Here is a 21,523-nt window from a genome sequence, read left to right on the forward strand (position 1 = left end):
GGAGTTAATATCAGTACAGTTCAAACACAACTGACGAGGATTCCACCCAGACTTATTACTCTGGCACTTGGTACAACATGGCATGTATCTGCAATGATGGCAGAGGTGTAATGACAATGCATTCCCAACCCAAGTGTGTATGCTATAATCTCAATCCCAACATGTGGGTTTATGGAGAACAGGCTAATGCAAGAAACACAAAAAACAATCACTTTAATAACGATTATATAGCACCAAGCAACTTAAAGAATACGTAAAAATGTGACCAAGCAAGGAATACAAAATATAACTCTTGTTCTTGTGATTTATAATCTTATGATTTGTGTCTTCATATATTTCATATGATTTCTACCATGGCATTAATATTTAACCCTTGATGGTGGCTTTTTGTCACGGTAAATATCAGGAGTATTGTTGTTCTAATTAGCCAGTTTGAATTTATTAAGAGGTCACATTTTTTCGTGTAATGCCTTCTGTATTCTTTATGTTGCTTGGTACCGAATTTCTTGAGTATTGTGCACACTTTTTCTTCAGAAGATGAAGCAGCGCAGTGGGGGTTGCTCATTATACACGCACCCAGATTTCAGGTACTTTCCCCCCAGAAATTGAATGTCAACAAACGGAATAAAATACAGATACATTCGTCTGTACTATTTTCATATTTATATGAAGATTATTACATCAAACGAACATGGAATACTATTATATGAATGGTTACATATGAATATTTACTTATATTGTTTTGATATAGGCTATAAAGTCATTCAAACATGTCATTTTAGGCACAATCCTGCTTGAGGCATTTCCACTGGCTCACCGTTATTAACAGCTACACCAACTTGACTGACGCCATCTGCGACTTGTTGTTGATAAAGAATGAATAAATATATATTATATCCAATATGTCAACCCATAAGAAGTCAAAATTGTTGTTATTTGTCCTGTTATAGTCAATGCTCTGACTTTATTCATTGTGGTAGCATGGTTTCAGCACGTGACTCCCAGTCACTGACTAGTCTGACCGGTGTCTAGTCATAATTGTCCCATACCCTGGGAATAACCGAACATTAAAGAGAGCCACCTTGAGTCGATCACCATGACTGTTCTCTACCAGGTATGTCCAGGTGAACAGTCTTTCATTCTGTATTTTAGTCATCTCATCCAATGCTTTTCTGTTTTCTACAATTCTGTGTTAATCACAACCTACAAGTTTTAGGTCTTTCCTTGATTTGACCCTACTGAGAATTGTTTACACTTGACCAGGCTGGTCTTTAAATTTGAAGTCAAGGTGTAAACATCTCAATTAGATAATTATGGGAAAGGTTCTTAGACAATCCTGCATAGATCTTTTTGTAGAATGTGTAAATGGAGTTATGCTCCGGAAACGAATGCTACACATATTTGAGCCTAAGTCAAGTTTCTTGCCAAGAAAACATTCTGAAACAAGTGCAAAAGTGAGCGTGGCTCACTCATACCCTCGACCCGCCTAGTGTGTCAGTAGTTACAAATTAAATAGCTAGGATAGGGTTAGCCTTTAGGGTTTGAAAAATTCATAAAAAAATGAAAAATCTTTTGACTGCACCCCTCCATATAACACAGATTAAATGTACTAAGTTTGAGATGAATCCACTGAATACTTTAAGAGAAATCGCGCTGACAAAGTTTTCGGACGGACGGACGGAATCTTGGTATAACTATATACCCCCGACATTTTGTCGGGGTTATAAAAATCCCAAACTGTCAAAAGACACCTGTTCACCACTAGACCTAACTATGTGTCAAGTTTGGTGAAGAAATATCATACAGTTTTCAAGATCTGCTCCGGAAACAAGCACTAACAGTATTTTCAGTCGACCATATTTTTCATGTCAACAAATCCGTACTGGAGTACACAATGTAATCTTGTAATTACACTGTCTGGTTATAAAAAGTGTTCATTGTCTATGTGGACTTAAGTTTGTAACTTTTCATTAATTTTATTAAAAATTCCTTTTAATAATGTTTTAATTAATTTCGGCGAAATCGTGTGTGGCACGAATACTGTTATTAACAGCAACCAGGGTCAGATTACTGATATTGACGCCTAGAAATGAACTTCAGTTGACAGAGAATGGATACCTTTATCATAAATGCCATACTTTGACTCGTTAAAAGTCATATTTGTTGTAGTTTGACGATTCTATGTCAACAAGTAGTTCTCGCGAGCCTCGACGGTGACTGGTCAAATTGGCAAAATAACTGGCAATAGTGATCAGCTACATGGAAGTGCTATGCTTAGGGTTATTATTATTCTAAATATATTTTGTAAAACCTGCAACCAAAATAACATGATATTGAAATATATTATTCCAAAATACTGAATACTGCTAGAGGAGTGTGCGCATTATTCTTGGGTGCGCACTATACTCAAAAAAGTACAGTAAGTCAAACTTGTTGCTTTGGAAACTCGAAAAAACTTAAATGTCAAAAGGCAACAGTTCTTCACTAGCCCTATCTATGTGCCAAGTTTGGTGAATAAATATTGTACGGTTTGCAAGATCTGCTCCGGAATGAGCACTACCGACATTTTCAGTCCAAGTTACAGAAACTCAAAAAATAAAGTTGCAAAAAATCCCAAACAACCAAAAGGCACCAGCTCACCACTAAAGTACTCATGGAAATGAAAAAAACCCTTTTTTTTCCATCTCAGATTTTGAATAAATGCAGTTAATATACAAAATATATAAATATTCAAACAACTCAATTAATACTAATTGGGCCTTGGCACAAATACAGTGTATCAAAAGGTTTTTATGTCTTTTTACACGTAAATGTATGTAAAAATATGAACAAAACAGACTATTGTGAAACTGAGCATAACCAGGTGTTAGTAGATCAAGGTGAATGTCCATGACCTATGACACCTTGACGACAGGTGAAAACAGGTGCTTGAAACCCACATGCATGTGATTTGTCAGTGGTTAGTGATTTGTGAGTGGCATTGTGGGATAGTGAATCATCGTCAAAATATCAGAACGTAAAAGTAACATATTCCCTTCTCAAACAACAACTTACATGTCATTATTATTATGTACATAAACATAGCTGTTATTTTTATTGTTGTTTTGATAACTTTTTTCGAGGCTAATTTGCATAATGCCTATAGCCTGTTTCTGCCATGTCAATTTGGACTTAGTTTTATTTTTGAATGTTGAAAGTGCCTACAAATAACCTCCTGTAAAGTACATTTTGTATTGAGCACTGAGATAAAACTAGCAAATCCAGACTAGTACTTTTCGAGTTGTTTTGTTATTTCGTATTTACATCTATGTAATGCTTTGTGTCGTTTATTAAATCCAGCAAAACAGGTTTTTTTCATTTCCATGAGTTCTTTAGACCTGTGCCAAGTTTGGTTAAGGTATCTCTCATGGTTTTTGAGTTCTGCTCCGGAAACGAAACGTGATGGACGGACAGCACCCATTCCTTTGTCCCCCTTCCACTTTGTGGCAGGGGATAAAAATCTAGCTTATCTGTAGACATGACATTGTATATATTGTGGGCATTTGAACATCACCTGATTCAGACCAATAGTCATCAAAGTTTTCAATGCCATCATCACATTTGCGGATATTCTTCCCTGCTTTAATATTCTTCCCTGTACGACTGAAATGAAAAACATTTTAAGCAAATATTATGAAAATAGCATATTTGTTTTTGAAAAAAAAGTATTGAGCATAAGACCTCTTCCATTGTAGACATGCAGAGTGTGAATAATAAAATTAATAACAGTCAAGTTGTAAACCCAATGAATAGCCATATTTTGTATTGGACAGGAACGGGATTTTCAGAAGCATTATTTAATATGTATAGAGCAAGTCTTTGACACAAGCTGATATTTTTAGATGAAGATAAAAACAGTACAAATAAAAAAGACTGACTTTGGTAACAGGCATGCTCAAAGTTTTCTCACCAAGATGGAAATATTGTCTTTTCAGTGGTTATTTTATCCTATTTTATGCAATGGAATATGCCAGCAGAAAACAGGTTGCAAGTGTAAGAAAAACAAGCATATAGTTGACAAAGTCATCTATACCCCCCGCCCATTTTAACACGTTATGGTCCCAAACCAGGTAACTGACCCAACATTTCTCTCAGCCCATGTCAAAATAGCTGCAATGGAAATTCTAAAATAAACATTTCCAAAACTCCTTAATATCAAATGGCACTAGTTCAGTATGCGCTTTATATATAGACATGCAATGTTTGGCAAGGAAATATTTAACAGTTTATTTGTTATACTAGTTAAGTAAACCAATCCTATATTAAAACTTAAATCCAACTTGTTGTCATGGAAACATACACAATAAAAAATTCTAAAAGTACTATACATCAAAAGGCACCAGTTCAGTATGTGCCTGGTAGACATGCAAAGTGTTGTAAGAAAGTGTTTAACGGTTTTTGAGTTAAACTCTGGAAACGAACACCACCCCTGTAGAACCTAAGTCCAACTTATTGCCATGGAAAGGTGAAAAACAAAAATTTCTAAAATTCCTAAATAGCAAGAGGCACCAGTCCAGTATGTGTCTGGTAAACATGCACAGTTTTTGTTGGAAAGTATTGTATGGGTTTTGAGTTATGCTCCGGAAACAAACTCTACCCTATAGAACCTAAGTCAAACTTGTTGCAATGGAAACGTAAATAATAAAAATTTATAAAATTCCTAAATAGCAAAAGGCACCAATTCACTATGTGCCTAGTAGACATGCTAAGTTTTGTAAGAAAGGATTTAACAGTTTTTGAGTTATGCTCCGGAAACGAACACCACCCTTATAGATTTAACAGTTTCTGAGGTATGCTCCGTAAACGATTTCGGGACGCACGCACACACGCACACGCACACGCACACGCACACGCACACACACACACACGCACACACACACGGACGGAACCCATTTCTATATCCCCCACCAACTTCGTTGGGGCGGGGGATAAAAAAGGATAGTTGACAACTACTTGCACATGTCTGATAATTTTCAAACCACCTTTACAACATTTTCTGTAACTTTGAACTGTGACATATCTAGCAGGCAACAAAGGGCCTTTATCCTTCCTCCTCCTGTTGGTGGTAATCGTGCATGTGGTGGACAAACAGCAGTCATTGTCAGATGACCTCAAGTTAGTAGCAATGACCGTACCTCCCTATTATACGGTTCCCGAGGTAGTAAGTTCCAGTTCCACCAACTCGTAGTGACTGCAAAAGAGGACAGCATTCATTTCTCTTCAACTGTTCACACAATATATAGTTCACACTCATTTAATTTATCATCATATCTATAAAGTCACAATTAATTAATTATAAGATTTTCAAAGGAGATGCAAGGAACTTGTCCTCTTATAAAGACTTTTACAAATAAATCAATTTTAGACATGTTAATATTAACTTTTGATTCCAATGGGTGAGTGCAGGGATTTATCTAGGATTCCAAATTTAGTGACTTTGGCGGTCATTGTGCCAAAAATTCTGATATTGTTGAAAATGAGATTTTTCAATGTTCATAATTTTGTAAATTCTGAGGTATTGTTTTTAAAATTCAAATTGGGAATTTTTATTGTCATTTACTGCAGACATAGGCTGAAAATAGGCCCCTGAGCAGGATTTGAAGCTGCTTCATGCAATATTTACCAGAAATATTCCAGCAGTATCACAATGGGGGACACCAGAAATGGAATGGACACATTGACCCTTGTGGGAAATATAACCCAGGTGTCCTTCAGGACAAGTGAAAACCTTAACCACAGATCTACCCAACCCAAGGATTCAAACAAATGTTTGCTGGACTATGCACAAAGTGCATTTCATCAAGCAAAAGAGAAGCATGTTAGCATACATACAAGAACAAGTGTTCTTCTGTCTAGTTTCTGTTTTACATGATCAGCTCATCATGGTCACTTACATCACAGGACCCTGTTTACATTATTGATAGTTGTAATTATTGTTCATAACTTTGAACGGTATTTCCTGATTTGGTTCCATTAACATATTACCTATAAATGAACATTCAGCTTCGAAATTGGCATTTATCTAACCATGGTAACAGTGTTCCCGCTGGCTTTTGAAACTGCCAGTCCTAGTGGACTGGGAACTCTAAAAAATTACCAGTCCCCCCTAATTTTTGCCAGTACCAACTGTCAACAAATAAAACAACGTAAGAAAATTATTTGGTTCTAATTCTTTCAACTTCATGTTCAGTGCAAAGATGTCATCTCTGAAGTAACTTAGTTAGATCTATACGTCATTCACACAAACTTCTGTTACAATTTTCTCTTTGTTTTTTAATATTTCGAGACGAAGTCGCTAAAAATGGATATTTAACCTAGAAATAGACAAGGTAACAGACAAGCTGACTTTGTTCGAAAAATGTACTTATATGAATATCACCGATGTTTTGTTCAACAACAAAGATTAATAAGTACACAGGGAGTGGCAGTCACATGAATTACCGATAGAAAACTGGTTATTACCGATAAATGGGAACACTGGGTAACAAGCAACTGACTGAACATTTAAGCTTCAACACTAACCGTACAAGTATCTACTGACTGAAGAGTAGATGTGCGCCCGAGTGTTGTCTGAGCCTGGTTCTCCTTCTCTGTCCGGCCACTCACAGAGGAAAGCTTGGAGTGGAGGGTGGTGTTGTTTGTCACGTCTGCATCTGGTATATACATGTTGGTTTTGTGTTTCTTAATTCTGTATTTCAATATCTGGATGCTAGATATCTACATCTGACAAACTGCCCATAATAAGAGCATAATTCTTCTTAAACAAAATACGATTCCTTCTGCAAATAGTTAATATCGTGTGAGAACTGTTCATCCCTAAATTCGTAAAATCAAAATATTTTCTACATGTGGATACTTATCCTGCATTACTACCTTAATGCTACTACTGCTGTTCTTTGACTAGGAAGATGGAGCTGTGAGAGGTCCTGGCTACAGAAGTAGTTGTACCAACTAGTTGTGTGGCTTACTTCCTCCCACAGCCACCATGTGGCCGGAAGTGGCGAAGTCACGTATAACCACATCACAGCTAATAACGGACATCTAAAAAACTTCGCGGGTAGGTAGCAAATCAATAGGAGGGCACTTTAGACATAGTAATGCAGGATAAGTATCCAAGATATCAAGATTATACTAATTTTTTTTATCTTATCTAATGTATTTTTATCAAATGGAATGAAGGGAGGCAAAAGTATCCAAATGTAAAAAATATTGAGATTTTACTGAAGTTTTTATCTTATCCCGCATTTCTACCTTTATGCATCTTTAGCAGACAGAACAGAGTGGGGCAAACCTTGTCTGAGCAAACCAAGTCTGGGTAACCAGATAGCATCCTGAGCAGAAAAAATGGAAACCACAGACCTCCTTGTCCAATAGAGCCACACGAAGTAGAGTAGGAGGTGTGAAATCCAGTCATGGAAAACAGGAAAAGTAGAAAAGGGTTCTAAATTCCAATTCATGCAGTAGGAATAAGGGGAAACATGTAACCCCTAGTCTGGGAGTATGTCGCAGGGTCAGTTTCGTGGTGCAAGAATCAAGATTGTATGGGGTAAGTGACTTGCTGCGCTACCACCAGTGGACCGGAACTATAAACACCTTGCACATCCTCAAGAGCCAGGTCCCGGAAATAATGACTGGCAAAGACAGTATCCATGCGCCAAAAACAACCCTCCATGATCTAAAGCCATGGTCGAGGCGACGGCTTGAATATCATGGGGGTTGTTGGCTCTAGGCGGGTTCACACCTACTAGGTCGTAAGCCTGCAGAATAACGGAGCGAAGCCATAGTGAGATAGTGTTGCGACCAACTTCTATCTTCAAGGTTGGCGAGACTGGATATCCACATTGTTTTGGATTGATGGGGGCAGCCCCTTAAGGTTCAAATTGGGCTAAGAAATAGGTCATGCTCGTCTTCGGATCACACTATCAATGATAAGAGATGAACTGTGAAGGGAAAAGCTGTCTTTTTGGTATGATTGAAGAAAGACCCTGAGTGGAGTGGTTCAAAGGGAGCGGTATGGAGCAACTTCAATACCACATTCAAATCCAAGGCTTGGGGATGAAATTTGGTACGCTGGTCCTCCAGATGAAACGACCGCAAAAGTGGGTGAAGTTCCGGGATTTTAGTCATTCTACGACCAGTGGGAACTGCCAACACTGAATTGAGGGCTACCAGATATGTAGTTATGGTACTACCCTTGAGGTGATGCTTGTTGCAGTGGAGGAGCAGGAATTCGGCCATAAATTGTGGTGACAGAGACACAAGATCAGGTTTTTTTACCCTTACAGGTTTCAAAGGAACACCATTTGTTATCATACAGAGTATGTATCGAAGGTCTATGTGCTAAGGCAATAGCCTTCGCCGCTCCATCCGATTAACCTTTAGCAACTGGTGGAGAAGTGCCAAGCGTGCAGACAAAACTTGTCTGGAGCTGGGTGTGGCAACTGACTGTTGGGATGTACCAGTAAGTGTGGCCACCTTGTAAGCTCTAGAGGGTCGCAATGTTCGAGGTCTCGAAGATTCACAAACCAAAATCAAAGCCGGTCACTGTGATAGATAAGGTGTGTTTTTTATCTTTTGCAGAACCCTTGTAAGTAGTACAAGTGGCGGGGAATGCTGAATGTACCGACCGACCAAGCCAGAGGCTCCGGAACTGGGGAGATGTAGGTCCAGAGTTGATAAATTTAGCTGGTTTTAAATAGGTCTATCAGTGGTAGGCAGGCACACCAGGGTGAAGGCATCTGGGTGAAGCATCCACTCATTGGGAGCCACTTTGTCTGGTTTGGAGAGTGCGTCCGCCAGAATGTTGCGACAACCAGGGATGTGCTGGATGATGAACCTCATGTGCCACCAGAGCTGATCGTTTGACCACAGCCCAGAGGCAGTCTGGCCTTCCAGATGTCAAGATGCTGTCACAGACATACAATCTCACTGTACACCAACAAAGATACGGCTGTATGGAAGTCTGCGGGTGCTGCCAACAAATAAACGATGTAAGACTCGAACATTCCTCAGGTGCAGGTTTTCGGTATTTAGCTACATAATCCAGTAAATACCAGGAACGCTAGGGAATAGAATTCTGGATGTGACATGACCAGATGTTCATGACAAATGGATCTGGCGTCAGGGCACTAGGGCGTCAGCGCCTGCCTCTGTGGTCACCACCCCTGGACTTGTTTTGGCAACGGTATGTGATAGATGAAATCCAAAGCTTTAAGTGCTGTTTCATTCCGGGCAAAGCTGGAGACACGTGCATGAGTTTCAGAGGTAGTGCAATTGAATAGCGAGGATGCACTCCAGGGATGAAGTAGAAGTTGCTAATCAAACTCTGAATCCCAATCTCTTAAGGCAAGATAAACGAGGCGCCTGGTGGTGGCAATCTCCGCCAAAGCCAACTGGAGATGATTATATAAATGGTTGATTTGACGTTGTTGAAATGACATCATAGTCTGAAAATGATTGAGCCGATTAGGATTGTCCTTGGTAAGATCCTAAACAATGGTTCTGGCAGACAAGGCCAAGACAGATAAGGGCTTGAGTGACCGCTGAATTTCCGTCTCAACAAAAGCCTGTCATGCGATGTAAATCATCATCCAGAGTATGAGCATTATCTGCAGCTTTGAACATATAGACTATAGCTAGGAAAATCTAGCTTAAGATAACGAGGTGCTTTAAAGGCCCAGGGATGTGAGCAGGTTTTCCCAAAAAAGAGGAAAAGTCTAGGGGTTTTTTTTAAACATTTGATTGCATTTTAAGCAATTTCATGCAGTTCGGACAGCATTCACACCAAGAAATGTAATAAGTCAATGGCAAAAGCGGAGACCATATAATTATATGGTTTCTGGCAAAAGTCAATAAGTCAAATAAACAAAGAGGGCAGATTTCGAAGTTAAATCAGTACAGGCATAGCTTCAGTGCACCCGGCTACCCGCCAGGGCTGGGAGCAATACTGCCATAAACTTCAACCCCCATCCCCCAGACACAAGGACAAAACACTTACCTTGTACTTACTTACCTTTTGTTGAAAAAAAAAAAAACTCCATTGCAAACATAAGACATTAATACAACATATATCCCCATGTTATGGGTTTTCTGAAGAAACATTCATAGTTTTCTCGCTAATCACATGAACTGTGAAACATCTCATTCACTTATAAGCTAAAAGACAAGATTATCTTAAAAACAAGCCACCATCTGACTCTGAGTATTTACAATTTCTGTGTGACGCCACACCCCATGTTATAGTGCAAGTATTCGTGATAAAAAACGTATGATGTCCGAAAACCTATGTTGATGAAAGTTCTGATCGAAAACAGGACAATCTGCGACGGTTGTCCGGTTTTTGGTCATATTTTCGGACTGTTTTTCTCTCTCAAATCTTTGATTATATTTTTACGCGGAAGATGATTTTCCCCCGAGAACTAATGTTTTAAAAAGCGCGATTTTCTGCGTTTCCGCTGAGATTTCACATCCCTGAAGGCCGGAGTGAGGGACAGTTTGGAGAAATCATCATCCACTGCCAATATGGAGAATGTATTGGTTATCTAAGGATAAGCAAAAGGACAGGCAAAAGATGCTATCTGGTTCTTCAAACTAGGGAGCTTTATTCTCAAAAGTCTGTTCAGTTTGGTGACTGGCAGTGATCTGATTAAACGTGACCTCGCCATTTCTGGACACATGGTTGCTGTGGGAGGAAGTAAGTCACACAACTGGTTGGTACAATAATTTCTGTACCAGGACCTCTCACAGCTCCGTCTCCTAAGTCAAAAGAAAAGCAGTAGAAGCATTAAGGTACTAATGCAGGATAAGATAACAAACTAACATTTCATGTCTGATACTCATAATACACAATGAAACACAAGTAAAATTGACATAAGAGAAAGTTACATAATAATTAAAACAATTGATCATATGGTCTGCAGTTAGATTATAAGTCATTCTTGTATTTAAAAAGTATTTATTGCAACTGAATTAACTATTCTTATAAAAGTTGTTTATCAGTTTACAGAAAGAGGAGTAATAAGGGACATCATTGCTAAATAATATAGTGAGGCAAGCTATATAAATATAATGTGCATAATAATATACCAATTAACATATTATTGTTCATAATTATTATTATTATTAACATGCAGTTAACATTGTCCAGTAATCATGTCAATGTTGAAAAAGTCATTAGCTACAACAGTGAAACAATCGTATTATGTGAGTCTTCAGGACAGTTACTGTTTGATCTCCTTGTCAATTACTCTATACTGCTACTGTCTATAATTGCGAGTAAAATTATTACAACCAAGGGCCATCACTCTATCAGCCATGGTTCATTGTTCACTTTGATTAACAGGGTCTTACAATACTTTTGCAGAAACAACCTACCAGACTCTGACCAGTAAGCATCAAAATTGTCGAAGCCATCTTCATCTTTTTCTATCAGCTTTCCTGCCTTGACATCTTTCCCTGTACGGCTAAAGAAGACCACAATTCAGAATTTAAATCATACAATTCCATTAAAGTCAAAGACAGTAAGCACATGAGGTGAATCTTAGAGTTAACAGAGCTTTGTACTCCTATGAGAAGCCACCTGACAGTGCAAGGAGTCAGGCATTATAGTTGGGCCAGCAATTATTTAGAATTTTCACACCATTTTTGCCATCATATTTACCATATCAAGGGTGTGTGTTGAACTTATTTGGACTTCGATTCAGGGGAGACAAGTCCAAGCATCATAATTGTAATGTATGACCAGAGTTGTCTCCCTTGGTAAATGAGCTAGCAGACGACAAACGACCATTGTGGAAATGGCAGCTTTGGAAAAAAGAAAGACTGTTTCTGAATTATACAATCAAGGAATCAGATCAGCACACTTCATCACACAGAGAACAGACATTCAGCTTTCAACTGTGTACTGTGTTTTGAAAACTATTGATTGGGAGATGGAATCAAGCACAAAAAGGGAGCAGGTAGGCCAAAGAATTTGACTTTTGGTGACAGAAGGTGACTTGGCATATTGGCCTTTAAAAACAGAAGCATGAGCATAGAAAATAGTAAGCATGAAATACAGTCAAGTCCCATTGATCCGACATTATTGGTTGCATATGATTATGTCGGATTAACGAGAATGTCGGATAAACAAAATTAGGCAGTATCAACGTTCATGGTCGAAAATTGGGCAACTACACGATAGATAACGATTCAAACATGTAATAAAAAAAGGAAAAAGGAAATATTCATATTGTTATGTTACATACATGTTAGCGGAATATGTTTTCTAATCATGCAACCTCTAAACACAAAACTACTGTTATGGACTGTATGATTGATTCAAAATACTTTTTAAAGCATAGTCTGGAATGGAAGTCGCCAATTTGAAACTTGTGCAGCAATGCTTAAGAAAGCTGCTTTCTTAGTGGCTAATGTCGACTTCCTGTTAGTAATTTCATTGGTAGGTAAAAAGTTGCAAAAGGTCGTTCTGACATGACTTGTAATGGGATGTCCTCAGCGGTAACGATAACTTGTATCCGATTTTAATGAGATTGAGGTGAGATCTAGGCATGTGATTAATCCTGTTTTGTTTATTTTTATTTACAGTAAGTGTTTATTGTTATGCAAGTTTATCTCTGCAGCCGTTGAAATATGCAGCTAATCGACGACTTGTCTCGCATCAAAACATTGGGCTGTGTACTCGCGGGCAGATGACCAATGAGTACGCTGATCACTGTGTCGGATTAACTGGACTGATTAATGAGTGATTTCAGCAATTCATTGCAAATTAGATGTGTTGGAGTCGGAGTGCGGGACTTTCGGATTAACGGGTCATTTGTGTCGGATAAAGCCAATTGTTGGATTAACGAGACTTGACTGTAATTTAATAGAGGAATAGTTCATGCTTCCAAAGAGACAATACAAACACATTTGCATACAATGTATTGCCAGAAATCACGAGGAATTCCATCACCACTCCTAAAACCTGAACAGCAAGAACGACATTTGAACTGGTATTTGAAGCACAGAAATTTCATTTGGGACAATGTTATGTTTTCAGATGAAAGTTCAGTGTGGCTATATCCAAACTGCATAAAAATGAGAACCAAAGGTACAGAAATACAAATTGACCAGCATCCGAAGTACAGCCCTAAATTTCATGTGTGGCGTAGGGTGTCTGAGTTGGGTGCCACACCATTATGTGTATTTGACGGTAACATGACTAGTGCAGTGTACACTGATATTCTACAAGTCTTTTCTGGTGACGGGTGTGTATTTCAGCAAAGACAATGTTCCAAAACATAGAGCGAAGCATTTTCATAAATGATCAGCATTTGGGGAATCAGGAAAGACAATATCAATAAAAAAAAAAATCAAAAAGATATGTGATATGAAAGCAGGGGTGGTGAGATACTGGGATAGTAGGACTCCTGATGTTTTGACTTCCTTGACAGGCAGTATGCCTCGCCGCATTGATGCATGTATTAGAAAAAGAGGTGGTCTGACAATATTGAACAGACTATCTTTTGGAGCCTTAGGTAAGCAGTGTATGATGGACAAAATTTTCTCTTGGTTTATGACTAAAAAATCTATAATTCTAGTAAAATCCTAGATATTTTTTATATTTGTATGTATACTTATCCTGCATTACTCCTTAATGCATATTACTGCTTGTTCTTGACAGAGAAAGGAGCTGTGAAGATCTTTGCTTGAAGAAGTTGTTCCAATTAGCTGAGAGGCCAACCCTATCACGCAGCTCCCACGTGACCAGGGGAAGTGACGTCACGGATCCTCACATTACTCCGGAACATCGGAAGGCATGGTGGGGAGGCAGCTCTTTAGATGCAGTAATGCAGGAAATGTATACAAATATAAAAAATATCTAGGGTTTTACTAGATTTTTTACTTATCCTGCATTACTCCTTAATGCATCTTTATCCGACGGAATCGGTGGAGGGCATACCTTCAGATGTGGACCTTCAGATGCAGCCACCACTCCCTCCCTTGGGAGTGCCCACGGCAGGACTGGTACAAGCCGGAGGACTTGCCTCTGCCTATACCCCGAAAAGTTGAAGCGGAGCCCTGCCCCAATGGCTGGAGAGTGTTGTGTCACGCCTGGTAGGAGACAGACCAGAACGACTTAAAGGAGGCTGGCTGTGACACCCTAGCCAGGGCCTTCAGGGATAGTCTAGTCCCGGGCAAAGGCTGAAACTCAGGAATGGGTCTTGGAGACCTGTCAATTAAATAGGTCAGAGGAAGACCAGGGTTTACGAAGCAGGTCCCTTTTGAATTCTGGTTCCTAATAAGTCAGAGCAAGGTATGCTCGACCTGTCGTTGTAGGTAGGTAGGATAAGACAGTGGTTTGGGGGTCTATCCAGTGTGGAGACAGTGGATCGGCTGATCACTTTGTCAGTAGCATGGAGCTCTAAAGGAAAGAGTCACTGAGAGCTTGCTAAAGTTCTTGTCAAGGGCCAAGATCATGTCCTTGATTAAAGGATCTAGGAGAGAGGTAGGGTCCGATCTAATGGCGTCCTTACTATGGATCTCTAGGCCAGGGGAAGGAGTGAGCGACTGCCTCAAGTCAGTCCGCCAACCAGTCTGCTACCTGGTCTAGCCCAAGGTGGGAGTGTCATTATAGTATTGGACGAATTCACCCTCCAAGAAATCCGAGCGGTATCCGCTGGGGCATCTATGGACAGGAGAGCGGCTCTTAGATCAGTTAGTCCAGCGAGAAGACGTACTGGATGAAACAGAACCCAAGGAGTAATGGGAGGTAGACCGTAGATCAGAGACCGGTAGAAGAGAGGGTGTCTGTATAGGTGCCCGACGAGGCTACAGTCAGAGGCATGGGAGGCGGCGCAGGCATCTGTATAAGTGCTGTCAGGTGGATAGGCACCATCTATATAGGCGCAGGCGCTTGGAGAGACGCAAGTTTAGGCGCTGTGGGCGGCGCTTGTAGAGGTGTCTGTAAAGGCGCTGGGGCCGATGCTGAGGCAGAAGACGTCGGCGTCTATTGCATGGTCTGCAAGTACTGGAGGAGAGAGGCGTCCATCATAGGTGAATGGTCGTAGACAGGGGCGCCTGTTGGAAGCCATAGCCAAAGGGCGTCTGTCCGGAGGAGTGGATAGATGCCATCTGGTAGGAGAGCGCTGGTAGCAGCTGCTGCTGTGAAGGTAGACGTGGTGGTGGTCATCAGGGTGCTCTGGGTAGAGACTGAGACCGAGAGGGCCTACATCATGGCAACAGTGGAATTAGGAGAGTTTCTGTCCATGGTAGCTGACGTAGCATCCCTCTTTATAAGTGAAGTCTTGAGTGAGTGAGTGAGTTTAGTTTAACGCCGCTTTTAACAGTATTCCAGTTATATCGCGGCGTGTCAGCTTAATGTAGGAGGAAAGCCCGAAGTGATGCAGGTCTCAGACATTTACCACTTCGGTGAAACCCACGAGCACGGGTATGGTGCTGACAAACCTAGAAACATAATCGGGGCGAACCGGGATTCGAACCCACAATCATAGGTTTCTGGCGTGCCTAAGGGACGCAACTCTTAGACCTTAGACTACTGAAAAGTACCGGACATCTTACGCCGGTTTCCTTGCCATCTCCACTTTTGGGACACACGGATGTATTGCCTGAAATCTGTGGGGGAAAGTGGGAGACAGTCTTTACATCAAGAAGCCTGGAGGTGTGGAGATGTACAATTAAGGCACAAAGGTTGGGGATCCCACGCCTACATATTATGCCGGCACTTGGAACAGGATGGCATGTTATCTGCAATGAATCAGTGTAAAATCACAATGCCTCCCCGCCCAATTATGTAAGCTATAATTTGTTTTCTCACGAGGAGTGGGTTTATAAAACAAATATTACGAAAAATGTGAGAAAACATACAATGACAAAACAATATACTTGGAAAAGTACGACAAAGGTGCGGTACCAGGCAAGAAGAATGTAGCACGCAAGCCAGTTCATAACTGTGTGGCCACGTAAAATATTCAAGATGGCTTCTTGAAACAACAAGACACCTGGGATTGCCATTGTTTTCTTTTTTTAAGAAAACGCCATCAGGTGTAAAAACAAGTTATGCACATGTTAAAAACATAGAATGTACAAAGATAAAAACCGTATGCACAACACAAGAACAAAGAACATTAACTCAAAAAGCAAACGTGAGGGTTAGCACAAGTTTTATGCTACTCAGCAAGTGACAAGAGTAATGTGAGGATCTGTGATGTTACTTCCCCTGGTCATGTGTGAGCTGTGTGATAGGGTTGGCCTCTCAGCTAGTTGGAACAACTTCTTCAAACAAAGATCTTCACACATCTCTTTTCTCTGTCAAGAACAAACATTTAGGGATAATGCAGTATAAGTAAAAAATTACAATGTTTTCATTCTCAATAATTTCTGGACAAACTATATCAAATGATGATGGTAAAGTAACACACACACTGTTGAAGTAGGCATTAATGGAGGTCCTGTTCATGTCTTTCCAGTACATCATCAAACTGTCATGTTTGTCTTATTCATGAATGTTTTTTGTCTGTTGAGTTACTAGGGCTACTGACTTATACATTAACAGCTATGTTGGTAGACAAAAAAACACAACTTAAATCTACTTGTCAGAGATCTGATCATGCTGATGTGAGCAGTGTGATTGTAACGTTCCTGTTAACAGTATTTCACAGTTATACAGTTACACAGTTATATCACAGCTAATTTTTTAAGGAAAGCATTAAGTGATAAGAGTATATCCTGTGATGGGATCTGAACTACAGATTTTTTTTACTCCAAAGAGTACTGGGACTTATTTTGATAACATTTGATAAGGAAGAGCTCATCCCTACTCTGGGAGCCAAATAAACCATAGACCTTCTGCTTAGAGGTCGCGTGACCAATGAAAACGTCTGGAAGGGAAGACACTAGTTTCGAACTAGTTCTGTAATGCTCAAGGAAGCTGCTTTCTGATAGGCTTATGTATAGATCCTATTAGTCATTTCATTGGTTGGTCAATCATCACATAAGGCTGTTCTGATGTGACCAGTAACGAGATGTCCTCAGATCTTTTTTAGTGGTAGAGAACACTTAAATCTGATTTGAATGAGATTGGTGGCACCCACAAGCTTTGGTATGACTATGATGCTGACAATGAATCAGGGCGAATCTGGCAACCACATTCATAGGCTCTTGTCACCCTGTGGGTATTCATTGCTGCACAGCAATTTCACCTGCATAAGCAACCAGTGACTCCTGTATGAGAAGTGTTTTAGAAGAGTAAACAAGGAAGATTATACATTATTTTTCACATCAGTAAATAGGTTTCAAAATTCCTTGCATTAGAGTGCCAAGTTACTGCCAACAACAGTTTAAATCATAACGGCACAGTTAAAATAAGGTCCAGGTAGGTACCTGAAGCACACCCAGAAACCATACTTGTTTAAGCAAAATGACTTGTGGCATACTTTATTATATGTAGCCAGTGTTACCGGTAATTACGAGTTTTGTAACAATAAAATTAGGCTTGGACGGTTAATGCATGTGACTGCCAGTCCATGTGGACCGACAAATAAAATACCTTATAAATCTTTGTTGTTGAACAAAACATCGGCAATAATCATTTAAGGATATTTTTCGAACAACAACAACTTGTCTGTTACCATCGGGGTTTCCACTTGTTGATTTTTAGAGCAAGGACATAACATTTGGCTTTACCTTGAGGTTAATAATATATTTGTAGTGACTCTGTCTCGAAATATTAAAAAAAAAAAAAAAGGGAGAAAATCTTTCTGACTGATCTTTGTGTGAATGATGTGTAGATTTAACTAAGTTACTTCAGAGATGATTTCATTGCACTGAACACGATGTTGAAAGAGTCATAACTATTTCATACAAATTTGTATTTGTTGATGTTGGGAGTGACAAAAATTAGAGGTGACTGGTTATTTTTAGAGTTGCCAGTCCACTGGGGATGGCAGTTTTAAAAGCAGAAACACTGGTAGCAGGAGAGAAATGATCTTTTGAACAACTAAACACATGACATTTGATGAGGATATTCAGAAATTTTAAAGGTCATTATCAGATTATATGTATTTTGTATTTCCAGGATGCAATACAAATTACTAATGCAGGGTTACTAACACTAAATATGATAAATAAGACTATATATATGAACATTCCACTGATCATACCACCTACCTTCCAATATTTCTATTGACAAGGGACTGCAGGAACACCTCATTCTGCCCTTTCAGTTTCTAAAAAAATAGAACAAGTATATTCACAGGTCTTTGGGACAACAAATTTAACTTGTGTAGGGTTTTAATAAGCACCCCCTTTAAGAGCCAAGGGTGCTTATTTTACAATACAGTACAACCCATGAAGATCCTGCTTAGAATTGGTCTTCAGCAAACCATGATTGTCATGACAAATATGATGGTACATTTGTAATTTCATAAATATTTAAAAAGCTCACATATTTAGGGTTACTTTTTTGTTAATATTGTTTCACTTGTAATGTGACAGTTCTGAACGACTTTTGACTCGATATTCTCAGCCGCCGCAGTAAGACATCTCGACGTTACTGACATTTAAACTTATCTATTCAACAGCATTTTTGTCAACATTATATTTTAGACCCATGTTTTACACTACCTTAGCACGTGCACTTGGTTTGGCTTTCATGCTTAGAGCAGTGTGAGCGTCATTATACGATGCCTCTTACTCAGAAACATTTGATTCGGCCGCCATTTTTTAACCGGAAGTAACTTGGTTTCAAACACATCTCTTGATTGGATGTCTGATAGAATGGTCTGTCCGAACCAATCATCACCCTTCTTTCGTCGCATCGCTTATTTCATTAATGGCGGGCCACTACGAAGTGAAAAAGTTTATATCGGTTGACATATCGCGCTGTGTGGCTGATGATCTGAGTAAATTATCCTACCTGAAACAATACATTGATGGTAGTTTTCGAAGATAATTTGAGCCACTTCCCATAATAGGTGCGTTTTTCTATGCAGTAATCAGCAGGTGACTGTAAACATGATACGCATGAACATGCTGAAGTACTGTCGGAAATGCTAGAAAACTGCTTTTCTGGCTTCATGTCACAAATACGAGTCATAGCACTATAAAAAGGGCAAATATCAAAATAACGCAAACTGCCCTAATCTAGCTGACACTGTGATTACCCTTAAAATGTACTATTACACGTAAAATGATGATAACCTGGAAAATATTCGTGTGTTGTCATGCATGTATGAAATGGCCTTACCTGGGGTAATATTATCTAACACCTGTCCCGAGGTGATGACCTCACCCCTCCCGGCATTCTCACAGGTGCAAATCTCACGATTTGGGGGTGGTCTCAAAATGTTGCTGTTATTGCACTTATTTGACATGATGGGGTAGCAATTTAGGATATTTACTGCATTATAGCCTATTTGCTTGGAAACATGATGGAATGGTTAAGAGCTATGAAACGGGATGAGTATTGGAAGGTTGCGTTTTTTTAATCCAGAAATATTTGTTGTTCTACAGATGATTTCTTGAGGTAGCATTTATCTCCACTGATGACGTAAATATGAGTCTGTACTTTTGAATATTGTGGGTTATGTCTTGCCACGAACCCTTTACACTTAGCCAAGATGGGCACAACAGGGTTGAGCACACAATGTCTGACTGGCATACGTAAAACAATGTGACCGTGTTGTACCACCAACACATATGTCCTGTACTTTACAGGGTTCTTATTCAGCCGAATTTTCTCCATGAGATGAACTTTTGTCTTGTATGGTCTGAAGTCGACAATGTCATATATTCCTGTATGGTCGCCTTCAGACTACTCATTGTTTTGGCAACAGTATTTGATTCCTGGACGTTATATTAACTGGTGTTATCTATGACACTGATGTTGTTTAAAATGAGCAATAGCTGAAGTTCCATCCAGCCTATGAACACATCACCCCCTATAATTTCCTTATGAAAATCACCAGTTTTCTTTTTCGCCTCGAAAACTAGTGCACATCCATCAGTAAGCCCCATATCACAGGTTGCAGTGGCAAAATAATGACACGATTACCTTGACCTAATGATCTGTGGGTGCTTTTTGTCCAGCTGCCAATAGCCACATCTAGTCAGTGTAATGAATTTTGATTCATCAAGGTAAATTATCTGGACGCCCTGCCTGTGACTGGAGATAATGTGACGTCATAGACAGGATGGAATGTTTTCCCCTGAAAAGTGCAGGGTCATCGCCACACGCAGTCTATCAAAATCCCATCTATTGGAGAGCGATAGTTAGTGCAGTTAACATTAATTGTATCTTTAATTCCTCCCAAATTCTACTACAAGTCAGGGTCACCTTCTGCTCATAAAGTTTGTACACTATACGCCTATTCACCTTGTGTCAAAGCTGTCAAATATCCTTTTATGTCCCAGTTTTGTTTTTGAGACCACCCCTATACCTGTTTTATTTTATTCATCATACCATAGACTTGATGGCATGAATTGAAAACCCCAAAGCTTGGGCAGTTCGACAATTCACCCTATCTAAATTCACAAATGGTTTCCCTCTATCTCTCGAAAGTGTAAAGAACTTGTATACATTTCCCAGTACAGACTCCATATCGTGTACCATGGTTATGGCCATGCAAGTGTAATGTAACATGCATCATGGGAGCAATGTTTACAAAACAAACGCAGCGTAATTTTCATTTTAGAAGAGGCACATCTAGAATTTTCTCAAAATGATTTTTGTGTGTAGATTGGATGTTTTATGAAGACTACATTATTATCATTCTAACAGAGTCATATGCACATATTTCTATAGTCCCGTTTCAGGCTGCCATCATTGGACTTGGAAAAAATGTAAACTTCCTGTTTCCATTCGAATTTGTCTCCTGTAAACTTGTCAATAGGACTCCTTGTGACTGAAATACTTCAAACCACAGGTAGGGCATTCATTAGTTACTTGATATTTCAATAACAACAGTCTGTGAAAAATTACATCCTTTTTTAACAGGCAAAAAGCAGTTTTCTAGCATTTCCGACAGGACTTTAGTACCAGTAGGCTTATAGTTTGTCTTATATATTATCCTAATGAAAGCTATTTCTCAGACTGTGAGACACAGTTTCACCCCCTTGTTGCCACAGGACCATATATGGACCCTCACTCTCACATAAGAAATCTAATCATACTGGTCAGAAAGATTTACTTACCTCTGTACAGTTATTGGCGTAAGACTACTAAAGTTTAGTCCGCAGCAGAAGTTTTTTGTTCAAGTATTGCATATTTTTATCGACTTTGTGTCATGGTGATTTAGCACCGCGCTAAAGACAAAACAACAGTGCAGATTGTCCTTCTGTTTATGATGCATATTTACAGAAAATATTCAAATCTAAGATATGGAAAGATAGCTCTGATTGTTAATATTAAGGTGGTATAGTCTATATTTATGGGCAGGAAGTTCATGATCAAAATGGAAACATTGAATGGCCAAGCCTGAAGTGA

At 39.4% G+C, this 21,523-nt stretch overlaps 2 protein-coding genes across 5 annotated transcripts in view; one reads left to right on the forward strand and one right to left on the reverse strand.

The window, feature by feature from the left end:
• The window catches only part of LOC139478290 (serine-rich adhesin for platelets-like), a 67,740-nt gene extending 48,988 nt beyond the window's left edge, over nucleotides 1-18,752 (reverse strand). For both annotated transcript variants that reach the window (XM_071260703.1, XM_071260702.1), the window contains exons 1-6: nucleotides 18,664-18,752; nucleotides 18,208-18,266; nucleotides 11,413-11,501; nucleotides 6,562-6,692; nucleotides 5,175-5,230; nucleotides 3,554-3,642 (exon numbers count right to left, since the gene is read on the reverse strand). In XM_071260703.1, the coding sequence (XP_071116804.1) occupies nucleotides 3,554-3,642; nucleotides 5,175-5,230; nucleotides 6,562-6,692; nucleotides 11,413-11,501; nucleotides 18,208-18,266; nucleotides 18,664-18,693 (454 nt within the window). In that variant the 5' untranslated portion in view covers nucleotides 18,694-18,752. The remainder of the gene's footprint in view (nucleotides 1-3,553; nucleotides 3,643-5,174; nucleotides 5,231-6,561; nucleotides 6,693-11,412; nucleotides 11,502-18,207; nucleotides 18,267-18,663) is intronic.
• A 126-nt stretch (nucleotides 18,753-18,878) lies between these two features.
• LOC139480143 (HAUS augmin-like complex subunit 3) overlaps nucleotides 18,879-21,523 on the forward strand; it is a 57,902-nt gene continuing 55,257 nt past the window's right edge. For 2 of the 3 annotated variants that reach the window (XM_071263174.1, XM_071263176.1), the window contains exon 1: nucleotides 18,879-19,013. The gene's annotated coding sequence lies outside the window, so the exon portion shown is untranslated. Of the gene's footprint in view, nucleotides 19,014-20,869; nucleotides 20,964-21,523 lie in introns of those variants that run through there. The other variant, XM_071263175.1, reaches the window with a different exon arrangement.

This window comes from Haliotis cracherodii, unplaced genomic scaffold, assembly GCF_022045235.1.
Source record: "Haliotis cracherodii isolate W230 unplaced genomic scaffold, xgHalCrac1.p SCAF_4, whole genome shotgun sequence".
NCBI classification, from domain to species: domain Eukaryota; kingdom Metazoa; phylum Mollusca; class Gastropoda; order Lepetellida; family Haliotidae; genus Haliotis; species Haliotis cracherodii.